The 13,846-nt window shown below is 34.2% G+C and overlaps 1 protein-coding gene and 2 long non-coding RNA genes across 9 annotated transcripts; 2 read left to right on the forward strand and 1 right to left on the reverse strand.

Annotated features, from left to right (window-relative positions):
- Positions 1–1,804: 1,804 nt before the first annotated feature.
- On the forward strand, positions 1,805–3,174 carry LOC109020411. 2 transcript variants are annotated; one of them, XR_002000922.2, is made up of 2 exons: positions 1,805–1,979; positions 2,779–3,174. It is a non-coding gene; the product is annotated as an uncharacterized LOC109020411 (long non-coding RNA). The 2 variants fall into 2 exon arrangements; XR_004798437.1 differs by having other exon boundaries at positions 2,785–3,174.
- A 351-nt stretch (positions 3,175–3,525) lies between these two features.
- On the reverse strand, positions 3,526–5,614 carry LOC109020415. Of its 6 annotated transcripts, XR_004798433.1 has the most exons (4): positions 5,377–5,614; positions 5,168–5,269; positions 4,391–4,444; positions 3,526–4,146 (listed from the first exon to the last, which is right to left on the reverse strand). XR_004798433.1 is itself a non-coding variant. In XM_035685730.1 (2 exons), exons 1-2 carry the CDS (start codon positions 4,393–4,395, stop codon positions 3,684–3,686), a joined length of 468 nt encoding a protein of 155 aa, XP_035541623.1. In that variant the 5' UTR covers positions 4,396–5,089; the 3' UTR covers positions 3,526–3,683. The 6 variants fall into 6 exon arrangements, 1 of the variants encoding a protein (XP_035541623.1); XR_004798434.1 differs by having other exon boundaries at positions 3,526–3,923; positions 5,168–5,614; XR_002000924.1 differs by having other exon boundaries at positions 5,168–5,614.
- A 560-nt stretch (positions 5,615–6,174) lies between these two features.
- Positions 6,175–9,338, forward strand: LOC109020439. The gene is made up of 3 exons (XR_002000928.1): positions 6,175–6,311; positions 6,440–6,472; positions 9,166–9,338. It is a non-coding gene; the product is annotated as an uncharacterized LOC109020439 (long non-coding RNA).
- The last annotated feature ends 4,508 nt before the right edge of the window (positions 9,339–13,846 follow it).

The raw sequence follows: 13,846 nt of genomic DNA on the forward strand, positions 1-13,846 counted from the left end.
GGTGGCAACTAATCAATTAAAACACACCTTTAGTTTAACAAAGAGAAGATCTACTCTAAGATTGTTGGGAAAATATTCTGAAATGCTTTGTAAACTAGAGAATATGTAAAATAACAAGAACAAATTTGAAAGAGAGAACCCGGTGTTGAGGCACGTTGTGATAAATGCTTTCCTTAGAGTAGATTCCGCCGCCTCCAATATTAAACATGCACTAGGCTTCTTGACAGTCTACTCCCAAGATACAACAACGTCGGTTCCCATTAATCTCCTCGTCGGTGCACACAAAAGGAGATCCTCAAACCCGATATAAAATAGCCAAATCCCAAAGAAAGAAAGACAAAGAGAATGAGGAGGTGTTTCTCTAAGTTTTGTAGAGAATTTGGAGTTCATGAATTTATGGGTAGGGTTCCTTATTTATAGAGAATAAAAGATCACATGTGAAAAGTTACAACTTATTTAAATGAAAGGGTACATGTGAAAAGTCACATCACATAAATGAAATGGTGCTTGTGAAAAGTCACAACTTAAATGAATGAGCCCTTTTGAGAAGTCACAACTTCTCAAATATTAGAGAATACATTGAAAATGTTTCTAATTCACCAAATGACACAACTCTTTATTTGGTTGGGAAGTGGTTATGGCTCATATCCCTAAGAGGCATACATTGGTTCAAGTACCAAGACACAAAATCTAGATAACCGAACCGATACATTGAACAATGGTAATGGTTCACATTATTTTCACTTTACATCAAATATTTTAATCATTTCTAAGATGAAAAACCAACATATCATTCTTTCCACCACTTACAAAAGGAAGATGCTTTCTGTCTTTTTCTGTCTTTCTTTTCTTTCCTACAACATAAGAACTAAGAACTTACCCATAAACCCGAATCACAAATAAAGCTAGATGGGATTATGGGCAGACAAAAACTCCCCAAAAATCCGAGTCCTGCAGCTCATACCAATCAATTCATAGCATAATCTTATTCCCACATCTCCAAACCACACAAAATACTACCTAAACATGTACCCTAGAACACCATAGAAGCAGCTTTATTCTGTATGTAAAAGGACAGAAATAAATAGCTTCTCCAAGATAATAAATACCAAGTAAAGGACAAAAACGCCATGGACAAAGCTCAATTGAGAGAACATGGTTTTATAACACTACTTTCTAGGAGCTCTCAGAATTCAAATCAGAGTCGTATGCGCTTGAGGGTGGGGTTGAAGAAGCAGAGTTTCCCCACTTCAGTGCTCTCCTCTGATTTTTTTCCAATGCTTCTCCCACCTTTGAGGCTGTGGATACAATTTCTTGGCAATGCTCCCAAAAATCGGAGCTTTGATATGGCCTCTCCTTGGGGGAAAGGTTGAATTTTTCTTCTTCTTGGTGTTGAGGGAAGTGGCTGCCATAGATTACAGGGTGAGAGGAGGGATCTAATCTTGTTTTCAAGGGTTGAGGGATCTGGGTTTGGTGAGAGAGAGACGAGGGTGAGGGGAGGGATCTAGCCATGGTTTTCGAGGGGGTGAGGGATCTGGGTTCGGTGCAATGCGAATGCATTCTAGGTTAATGGGTGGGCTACATGGCAGAAGCACATTGAAAGTTGTTTTCAGCCCTTTAATGGACTAACCGTTTAGAAGTTATTCTCAAAAAAGAAAAAGGAAAAGTCTAAATGCAAGCTGATTTTGTGTACTGTTTGCAGACCAATCTCCATGTCAACTAGTAAAACGGTGAGTTTTAATTAAACGAAATTTAGGACTTTTCCTCTCCGTTTTCTTGTCTCTCTCTCTAGCTCCATTCTCTTCAACTTGAAAGTTGAAACTCATTCTCTCCTCCATTCTCAGACGATGATGTTCACTCCTTCATTCTCCTCTTCTCCCCATCGTCTCGTGCCTAGAAGCCCATTAAAGCTTCTGAACCCTAACCCCATCATCTCCCTGATTTTTCATCAAAGCTAACGCTAATTTTCTCAAGCACCGGTATATCTCTCTCTCTCTCTCTATGATTTTCAGTAAATTTAGGTTGATTTGTTTAGAGATTTTCAGTAAAAATTTTCCAATATATAGCCCTTTTGCCATCAATTATTTCTCCACTATTATCTTCGTTGTGCTTTCAAAAAAGGCTTGAGGGATTGCTGATCTCACATTGATCTGGATTCAAAGACACGTTGAGTATTTTTTTGATTTTCTAGTTTTATGATTAGAAATAAGTCATGACTAGATTTTCTAAAATATAGTTAGTTCATTGGTAAATTGCTCTAGTAGTTTTAGTTTAGCTTAGTTTCCAAAGTTTGCTTCCAATCCTTCAATTGGAAGTCATAAAGTTGAGTTTTTTTTTTTTTTTATCTCCACGGCAAGGCCCTTTTTTCTCTAGAAAAACTCTGTATGCAGTCGAGTAATGCATGTCCATTTGTGCTCAGTCTAAGAAGTTTTCTTGCTTTGTAGGCTAACACAAGTTTGATTTTCATCATCTATTTTATATCTTCAGATTCATTCTAGTTTGATAATTACTTATTTTTTGATGCACTTGTTTTCCTAGCACACTATTAGTTTGAGAGTTTATCTGTTTCTTATTCCAGTTAGTTTTTAATCTTTTGATTTAAATCATTCCAGTTAGTTTTTAATCTTTTGATTTGAAATCATTTTGTACCATCTATCGCTAATTACAAGCTGAGAAGCCCATCTACTAAACCCACTTGTTATGCAACAATTACTATACTCTTTCTCAGGTTTATTAAATTTTTTAAAATTCAATAACTTGTGTTGTTGGTGTCACAAGCTGCAGATAACAGTGCATCTATGACTTGTTTGATTCAAATCTGAGAGAGAGAGGATGAGATCGAGAAAAGGGAGATGGTGCTTCACAAGAGAAATGATGAGATTAAGAAGAGGGAGTTGGCTATCCACTATGATCAAATCGATCTTCTGATGAAACAAGTAGAAGTGCAGCGTTCACGCACACTACTTCATGTGTATTGGGGATTTGCCATAGTTATTTCATGTTATTTAATAGGATCTAAGTGAATTCCCAATGTTGGTTTGCTTTTGTAAATAAAACTCTACCAACCGGACAGGTTATGTAATGGATGGGTAAGGTTATCGAAAGAAACTGTTAGGTTATGTAAGTTGTGTTGTTTGCTGGTTGAAATCTAATGGAAATTTATTTTAAAAATAAGCACAATGATCATGACCGATTGTTATGTTATCCTTATCTCTTTAGCAAATTATTGGCACTAATTAAGAACAGTTGTTGTATGCTAATGGAACTCTGCTTTTTGTACTAGATAATCTAAGTAATGATATTTGCTACAAAAATATTGTTGGGAAGTCTTACTGTACATAAATTTCGGCTTGCTTATGCGTCTCCTAGTTATTGTTATTGTGTTTGGAACAACCCAGTTTGGAAAAAAAAAAAAAAACAAGAAAAAAAGAACTTGGAAACTTGTACCCATAAAACCCAGATTGGTTATGACAGACAATAGGGGAACCTGGAATATATTATTCATAAGGAGATTGAGAAGCTAAATTCAACAAGGGGACTGTTATTCACATAAGGGCAAAACTTTAACACTCTTTACCAAAAAGAAAATGTTCAACAAGGAACAACAACAATATCTACATATTACAATAGCAGCTACATCTATTACTTGCCTAAACCAAGTTTATACAAAAAAAAAAGTTGTATCATATGAGACTCTTTGCAAAGATTTCATGGCTGTAGAATGTCCAATAGTCCTGCAAGCTTTCACCCTCAATGATCAAAGGCACATCCACTACATCGCAGTAGTTCATATCCACTGAAATATGGTTGTTGTCTGCAGGAGCTGACAGTTCACCATTCTCCAATGAAATTAAGTTGCATTGCTCTGTAATTGGGGAGTGATAATCCGTATCCTTGATGCAAGGAACTTCGATGCTTGATTCCTGCATGTTAGTCAAGAGGGCTTCAAGGGGAGCCTTGGTATTGCAATTTTCCTGAGATGAAAATTTCACATCCAGGACTGGAATCTTGAAATCCACTACAGAAGCTGCATATGAAAAGTCAAGAACTTTCTGCAGAAATGATGCATGCACTGGGTGGACTCCTTTGTTTTTGTTGCAGGTTGTGCACCTTGGTTTGCATGGAATGCATGGGATGCATGCACGGCTTGAACAAATTTCAATGAAAATAAAAAAAAAAATTAAAAAAAATTAAAAAATTATGGAATACAGATATGGGTAAGATCATGATGAAATACAAAACAAATTATGAAATACTGACATGGGTAAAATTAATTACAATGAAAATGACAAAAAAAAATGTTAATATGGTAGAGCTCTTTTCACGCTCGTACAATCAGTTAAAAGCTCAACCAGTTATGGAGGAGGCTATGCCTAAATTGCTTTCCTACCTCATGTTAATAAGCTTGTGCCCTTGCAATCTCTACCCTTGTCATGTACATCTCCTGCATTATCAAGTCAAAAGAATGAGTGTTCATTCAAACTGATTTTATTGATGTGGACCTGGCACTCCAATGATCATCTTCCTTAAATAAATGCTTCTGCAGATGGACTTGATGGCCCTATGTATGCTCAGGACTCAACAAGGATGGGTAAAGTGTAATTATTAAGAATGAGTGAAAAGGTCTGGATTCCTGTTTGATCAATTCCAACCACTTCATGCCACATCACAATGGGTGATGAAATCAAAGTAACACATTTTTTTTTATCATGAACATCTCAATTGGGCAGACTTGATTGAACAAATATCATCATTTCCTCTCAATTAGAACTGGGAAAAGAAAATTGAAAATGAAGAGAACATACAAAAAGTTTTGAAGCATAACTCAATGGCATTATGGCATGTGCGGTAAGAAATGGGGTTCTAGTTCTCTATTGCAAACCCCAATATGCCTTTTAGACCACTTAAAACGGTCTTCTGAACAAAAAGAAAACAGAAACTTGCATTTGTCCCAAATTTTCCCGTACAAAAGCCATGTACAAAGCAAGTAAAATTGTGCTACTTTTAGCCTACCATCATATTTTAACAGAAAATGTTGTTAATGTAGGAGGAGAGTTTCAGTTCAGTGATTCCTTTGGGTTCATAGTAAACATACGGGTTCCATTTCAGCATTCAAAGTTGAATCACCTTGGCTGGTAATCATCACGGAGCATTAGAGAGGACTGACCTTGACAAAGGTAGGTCGCGCACAAAGGAGTTCCCTTGAGTGGCGGAGGTGGGTTGCATGCAGAGGAGTTCCCTTACGGATGTGGGTCGCGCGCAGAGGAGACTGTCGATGCAGAGGAGACCAACCAAAGGTTAGACGACGAGATTTGGGGTGAGATTTGGGGTGGGATTTGGGGGAGAAGAGACAGACGAAGGGGAGATTGCTTGTACCTAGACGAAGGGGATTTGATGAAGACGATGTCTTTTTTCTCTGCATTTTGTGTATGCCTTCTTCATTCTCTGCATTTTGTGTTTTGGTTTTTTGTATATAATATGAAAAGTCACGTTAGCGGAACGGTGCGCAATCGGTACACGAGATTGCTTCTACTAGAAGAACTGCAATTCAAAACAGCTAATACAAGCCTTAATCAAAACCAAAACCAAAATCGAAATCGAAACCTAAAACCAAAATCGAAAATCAACCACCACAAAACAAAATCGCGTCTCTTAGAGCATCTTCATTGGTTTGGTCAAAATTAAAGAAGGACTAAAATTTAGATAATCTATATCAAAAAGACCTCACATTAGATTAAGCATCTCTAAAATAATTTGAATTTTAACTACAGTGCTTCATCAAATATAGCCAACTACAATTGCTTTATCAAATATTAAAATATTAATTTTTCACTCCAAGCAAACAAATTAAATTAATTTGAATATAATTAACATTTAACATTCAAAATATAATTATTATTAACATTTAATAATATCATTTTTTAATATTAATTTAATTAGAATATAATTATTATTAATATTTAATTGGTAGAACTATAAAATATAATAAAATAAAATTAAATTAATTAATTATTAAAATAATAATATTTTATTATTATATAAAGAGTAAATAAATAATTTAATGTAGAGATTAAATTTAAATAAAATATATAAATATAAATTCACGTGATCTTATATAAAATTTAAAAATGCATATGACCAATCCAGAATAATCTTATTGAGACCACACTTTGTCTCTGGCTCTCTTGTTTTCGATCTTCCAGGCTTTCCCTCTGGAAAACAAAACGTCTCCGAGTCTTCTCTCGCTCTCTTCCCAACCGGCAGAAAGTGTCATAGAAGTGGCATTGATGGTGGTGCAGCGTACATCCCCTGTACCGTCGAGGATGCTTTTAGTTCTTTAATTCTCTGTTTTTTTTTTTTTCTAATTTCTCGAAATTTTTCTTCAAGTTTGATTTTTTTTTTTTTTTTTGGTTTTTTTTTTTTTGTTACGTGGTTGCAGAAGTTGAAGAGTTTTATCAGCAGTGCGATCCTGGTTAGGATGCTTTTATTTTAATTTCTTTTTTTACGTGGAAATCTCTGATTTTAGTTTATGCTCTGCTTGGTTGCTAAGAAATTGTAGGTAAATAAAATGAAGTAGGGCTCTGCAACTGAAATTTTTGATCATGTGCGTCTCCATACAGATATTAACAACCTACTCAATATTTGGATTGAACCGATTTTAGTATGACCATTTGGTATAGTTGTTTTTTCTTAGTAAGTTAAGTTTCTTTACAACTGAAATTATGAAAAATGTGTGAGCATTTTAAGTTCTTTTAACCTTACTGGCTTTCCCAGCAACCAAATGGACAAAGAGGATGGTAATTAGGTTTAATTCTTGGCATTTATTCTGCCTATGTACTCTTAGATTAAAGCCATGATGTAGTTTCTGTACATTCACTGGAGCCGGAGCTTCTGAATTTGCGGTTTTCTAGTTATTTTTACTCATTTTGATATTATGTACCACAAAGTCATTGTGATTAGCAAATTCCCTGTTCTTGACTTAGTTCTTGTAAAAGAAACCTAGAAATTAATATGTTTATGAACTGTGCTTATCTATATTCCAACTCTAGTTCATTTCATGATTTCCATCTGTTTGGATTGGATTGTTTCATTATATTGTTTGCATTTTGGGAAGCAGTACTAAGGAATCTGTTTTGCATTGTGGGAAGGAACAGTACTAAGGAATCTAGAGTCTAGACTGAAGATTGGACTAAAAAAAACGACAGATGAGAGTAGTAAGGGGGGAACGTTAAAGGGGTACACAAAGTATAATCCGAATGAGTGTAGGAGACACCTAACTTGTATGGTTATAATAGACGAGCTACCATTTTGGTTTGTAGAGGGTGAAGGGTTCAAAATATATTCTAAGTACTTCGAACGTAGGTTTAACTTTTCTTCTCGCCACATGGTGGCAAAAGATATTATTAAACTATACGATGTACATAGAGAATTGTTGAAAAATCAATTGAGAGGTCAAAGAGTTTGCCTCACCACTAATACATGGACATTAGTTCAAAATTTGAATTATATATCTCTGACGACACATTTTATAGATTGTGATTGTCAATTAAACAAAAAAAATCTCAAGTTTTGTTTAATTCTCAATCACAATGGTAACACCATTGGGAAGGCCTTGGAGATTGCAATAGAGGAATGGGGGTTGGAGCGGGTTGTGACTGTAACGATTAGCAATGTATCTTCTAACGATGTTGTTTTGGGGTATCTTAAGAATAAGATTAGAGATGACAATAAGTCAATTATGGGTGGTGAGTGTTGATATGTGAGATGTGTTGTTGTGACACCCTAATGGAAGACCCAAACTACATGACCTATACTCTAAAAATACTAGTCAATGATACAATTGGAACCCCATTGGAACCTTATAAAGAGCAAAATTTCTCATTCCTAAGCAATGTGAGATCCCACACACCACCTACCATTATCTTTATCATGTGGGATATCATAGTTGCATATGTTTGAAAGATGCGAACGATTTTGTTACAAGAGTTAGAAGTGCAGTGAGGTTTGTGAGATCTTCACCGGCTACACTTGATAAATTCAAGGTTGCAGTGAGGGCTATGGGTATTGAATGTAATAAGGGGTTGTGTCTTGATGTTCCTACAAGATAGAACTCAACCTTCTTGATGTTGGAGACGGCCTAACATTATAGAAAGACCTTTGACTTATTGGGTGATGAAGACATATAATATATTAATCATTTTAAGGAGGAGGTCGGATTGGGCAGGCCTAATGATGATGATTGGATTGTAGCTAAGATTTTTGTAGAATTTTTTAGTCTTTTTTACGAGATCACAACCATCATTTCCAATTCTTTGTACGTTGCATCTCATAAATTTTGTCATCTAGTATGTCAGGTGAAAGAGCAATTTGATGAAATGTACGAGAGTGACCAAATTAGGCTACAGGAAATGGTAATGAGCATAAGGACTAAGTATGACAAGTATTTGAGAGATTTGAGTAGGATAAGTATTTTTCTATACGTGACTATTGTTCTTCTCAATACAAAATTGATGGCATGGTTTATGGTTTGAAATTGGTGAGCGGGAATGTATGGGTGGATCATATTGTGGTAAAAGTTAGGGAAACCCTTAATAGATTTTTTAATGAGTTTGCCACATTCAGGGGTGATAATATTCCGGCACGTACACCTATCACAGCGCCTCCTCTCGAAGTCAAGATGGTGAAAAAGCGTAGGTTGGGGTGGGATGAGAGGTTGAGCATGTTGTCGAGCCAATCGGAATTGGATAGATACTTGGCAGTGGAGATGCACTCATTTACGCGGGGGTTTGATATCTTATCTTAGTGGAAGGTTAATGTCGTCAGGTATCCCATCCTTGGAGACATAGCTTGTAGTATTTTGGCCATCCATATTACTACCGTAGCCTCAAAGTTGGCCTTAAGCATCAGGGGGCTTAAATTGGATCCATTCTAGAGTTCATTGTCTCTTACTACTGTTGAAGCATTGATTTGCACTCAGAATTGAATAAAAGGAAAGCCAATTCATATTCCATATGTGGTAGATTTTGTGGAGGTGGACGAGAAGGGTGGTGAACAGCCTGAATCCGATAATCACTCTTAATTCATTGATTTGCTTTTATTTATAATATATTGTGTTATTACTTATATTCATTTGACCGGTTTTAATTTTAAATTTAATTGTTATAGGGACAACTTCAACAAATGAGGCTACGTCTACATCGGCTGCAATATGACTTCATAGTTCGATCCACCATTGTCATTGATTTGTATAACTTGTCTCTTAATTATTTGTAGTATGTATATAATGTTTGTAATTCTAATTATTTTTCTTGTATTTTTTTCAGCTTTTATAATCTCACTCTCACATGTCCAATCCTAATCTTAATGATCTCATCTTTTAATTTTTTAACTTTTACATATCTATATAATATTTTCTATTTATAATTTATTTTTCTTATTTTGTTTTTTAGGTTTTATAGTCTCACTTGCCCAAGTCTAATCCCAAATCCCCAATGATATAATCTTGAATCTTTGATAGAAAGGCCTACAACCAGAAGCTTATGATCTCATATTGGTTTGTACTTGTAGTTTTAAGTTTGTAACTTTTTTACATATGTATATATTATTTGTAATTCTAATTTATTTTCCTATTAATGTTTCAAGTTTTATAATTTCACTTGCCCACCATTTCCAAATTTCAATCTCAAAGTCAATGTCAAATAATCTCATAAGTCATCTTGCTACAATTTGTTTTTTTATTGAAACATTATTATTCATTTAAATTATTTAAAAATTAGTAATAGTTTTAGATTAATTTGTATTATTGTAATAGCTTAGAATTTTTAGTTACAAATTAGAAGTAACTAACTTAATAGCTAAAACTTAGAATTTTATGTTTTACGCTTTAACAAGCGTTGTTTCATTTTATGTAATATGTATAATATTGTTTTTATTTTTTAAAAAAAAATTTAGGCAATTTAGAATTGTATATAGGCCCAAAATGGCTCAACAGGTTTTGGGCCCAATTGTCCATGGGCCCATATAGGTTGGATGGGGGGTGGATAGATTAGAAGTCCAAATTCGTCTCTGGAACTCGGATTGGGGATCCTGTCCATGGGGGTGCACAGTCAGATTTTGGAAAGCAAACCTTACCCCACCCCCTGCCCATGTCTTGGCCGGGGTGCAGGAAGGGCCCCTACCTCGAGGGGGTGCAGGTAGCACCCCTATTGGTTAGTTGTGTATCTATCCCTCTACTTTATTAGTTGTAAGAGTTATTTACATGTACTTTTTGATGCTAATACATTGTGTAAAATTATTTTATTTATTTGGTCAATGAATTTAGACAGTTATTCTTCTATTGGTTTCAAAATGCATACATGCAACCCTATGTATTTTTCTTATAACAGTATCATTTTTATTTACTTATATGTTGCTTGCTTAAGATGCAAAACTTTGAGTTGATCAAACTCATTATATCATCGACGAGTATTTTTATACGTCTTTTCCCAACCCCATTCCAAGGTCTCATGCAAATGGTTGAAGCTCTACTGTCAAGATAAATAAATTGTTCCAGTTGTAATTAAAAGTATTTTTTGATACAATTTTAACAAAACTCATGGTTTTTAAACTTCATATATACATATAACAAATAAAAAAGGGAGGTAATTTAGAATACCTCATGGTTTTAAACCCTCTCTCGTTTCTCCCTCTCACCAGCTCTCAAACCCATGCCATGAAGCTTGAAGTAAGTATTCAAGTTAGTGACATGAAGTCACAAAGTCCAGACAGAGCCGATGATAAAAACTTGCCAAGTTTTTTATATATTACACTGTCAGGTTACAAAGGTGCTTGACTTTTTATATATCACTATACCCCTTTCAATTTTGTACTTTCTGAAAAAATAAAAAATAAATAAAAAAATCTTATGAAAGAGTTCATACAGCTTCATTTGAAAAAATCTTATCAAAAAATCAATTTTTTACTTTCTGAAAAAATAGTTCATACAACTTCATTTGATTTTATGCACACCGAAACCCTAAAAAATAAACTTCAAATTCTCAAACAATAAACTTCAAATGGTCTCTAACTCTCTATGCATACTGAAACCCTAAAAAATTTCATTCAAAGTTCAAACAATTCACATGCACATTCATCCTCCACAGTACACAATTTACAATCTCATTTTCATTTAATCTCATCCTCCATCATCCATATTGCGTAAATTAAAAAAAAAAAAAAACTAGATGAGATCAAGAGAAATCGGCCTTAGCTTCGTTGTGAAAGATGACGACTTCGGCAAGATTGATAGGCGGCGATGACTCATGATGGTATCACAAATGGTGAGAGGACTTACGGCGGGTGAAGGGGATTGCTAGTAGCAGTTGCAAGGACTCGGGAGGGTTAACTATTAAGGATTTCGGGATTGTGAGTGGGGAGAGGTTGAAGGGTTATAAATACAAGGCTCAAAACAACGCCGTTTTGATTATGGGGGGTTGTTAAAAAAAACCTAGGCATCAAAATAATTAACATATATTATAAATACATATATATAAATACATATTATATATGTAGGCAGTGGGGCGTGGCGGGGTATTTGCAAGACGGGGATCACCCTCATCCCACCCTCGCTAGGGGCGCCAGATGCGGGCATGGCCACCCACGCCATGCATCTGGTGGATGGGAGATTTGCCCCGCCCGCATGTGGGTAGGGCAGCGGGGCGGGCCCCGCTGCCCACCCCTAGTTTGTGAGATGTGAGAAGATGCATAAAAATAGAAAAAGCATCTACTCTAGCCATTTGACTTTGCCCCACCAAGCAAAAAAGCAAGAGATGGATTTGATTGGAGAAGAAACATTCTCTGATAATAAAATGTTCCAACCGTTTGAAGAATGAACAGAAAAATGAAAAGGCAAGAGAGAGCTTGAGAGATGGGAGAAGACATAGGTTAGGAAGAGTATTGACATTGGTTTCATCAAATTTATCTCTAAAATTTGATGAAAAGTATATATTTTTCATAAATTCAAAATCTTCTTAGCCATAATTCTACATTAGATTAACCATTAGATTAGTCAAAATAATAATATAATATTATTTTTTTAATAATAATATTTATAATTTATTTTTTTCATATTTTACAATTACATTAACTATATGTTAATTAATAATTTAATTTGATACTTAAATTATTGTTTTCTAACTTAAATATATTGTGGCTCAAAATTAAGAAATAATAATTTTAAGTAAATAAAATAATGTTAAAGAGTGTGAGCAGTTAGTCTTCTTACATGTATTATAACTCAAAATTAAAGATTTTAGTACATGATAAATTTAATACAGTAATTTTAAATATAAATTCATTAAAATTTAAACATGATACTCATTTAATGAGTCTAATGCCCATGCTCGAATTCAAAGGAAACCGTTACTCTATTATAAAGTTTTGCCCCTTGGTATCTTCTTTTTTTTTTTTTTTCAAATAAAAATAAAAAAATAAAAGGCTGACGAGGCAGTAACGTCTTTCACTGCCACTTCAGCACGTAAGACGTGCGTTTCCAGCATAGGTTTAGCATTTTCCTTCAAGTTAGTCAATTTCTTACTCATAATTTTTTGTTTGTTCTCTTATTCTGGTTGGACTTTCTTTTTGAATGCCTGAATTGATGGGTGTTTATCATATTTTGACTTTTAAGGTTGGGAATTTGGTCATAAATGGGCAGTTCGATGTCTTTGCTGGTATTGAAGTGTTTTCATTTTTTCCTGGTAATTAGAGCTCGATCCTTACCAATGACTGGTGCTCAAGAATCGTAAACAGTTATCATGATTCTTTTATCACTCTTTATTTTTTAGTTCCTCAATGTTTTTAAAAAAATTGATGTTAGACCAAAAGATGGTTCGTTAAACATAACCGTTACATAAAAATCATTGTTAGATAAAAACTATCATTATTTAAAAATTACATTTAAAATAAATGACTGTATATTTAAAAATAAATAAATATGACCGTTGGATTTTAAAAGTATGACCATTTGACGTGTTAATAAAAAATTAACAAAATATTATTAAAAATAATATTATTTTAAGATTTTGCCAAATTTATGCATAATCCAATGTGTATATATAGGAAGTATATTATATAAATTAGCCAAGATGGTATCTCGTCACATTTTAACTACAAATTTTCAAGAACCCAATACCAATGCTTTGGTAATAAGTAAAACCAGTGCATTGTTGGCTAACTAAGATGGTAATGCAAGAAATCTTTAGGGTTGGCTCAAGTGATAAAATTTTTGGTCCTCGTGGTATATAGGGTTGTAAGACTACTAGTACGGATTGAAAAAACCAACCAGATCAATAGTCTTATTAGTCGGTTTCGAGATGTGGTTTTTTTAGACCAAATCGGATCCAAACTGATTGAATGTTTGTTTGTGTGAATATATATACATATATATATATATATTTAAGTATTTTATATAGTAGTTGTATAAGTTAATTGTGTAATTTTCATCCAATGGATCACCATTAACCATATACACAATGAAATTATTTAATATCCATTAACCATATATAAAATTTTAAAGAGATTGTTTAATTTTATTTTTACTAATTTAATTAATTTTTTGTATTAATTTTTCTGTCAAAAAAAGAAAAAAATTGTTCATGGACCGAATCAGACCGATAGCTAACAGTCAGGTCCAATAAAAACGATGGACTGAAATTTTCTGACCGTGACCCCCCCATACCGAACCAAATTGATTACACACCTCTAGTGGTATGCTTCCTCCAAGGTCCAAAGTTAGAATCTCACTTGGTGCAAACAATCTCTACGGTTTATCGAATTGAAGAATTTTTTTTTTAAATTATTTGATGTGCAC

The sequence above is a fragment of the Juglans regia genome, chromosome 15 (genome assembly GCF_001411555.2).
Source record: "Juglans regia cultivar Chandler chromosome 15, Walnut 2.0, whole genome shotgun sequence".
Lineage (NCBI taxonomy): Eukaryota > Viridiplantae > Streptophyta > Magnoliopsida > Fagales > Juglandaceae > Juglans > Juglans regia.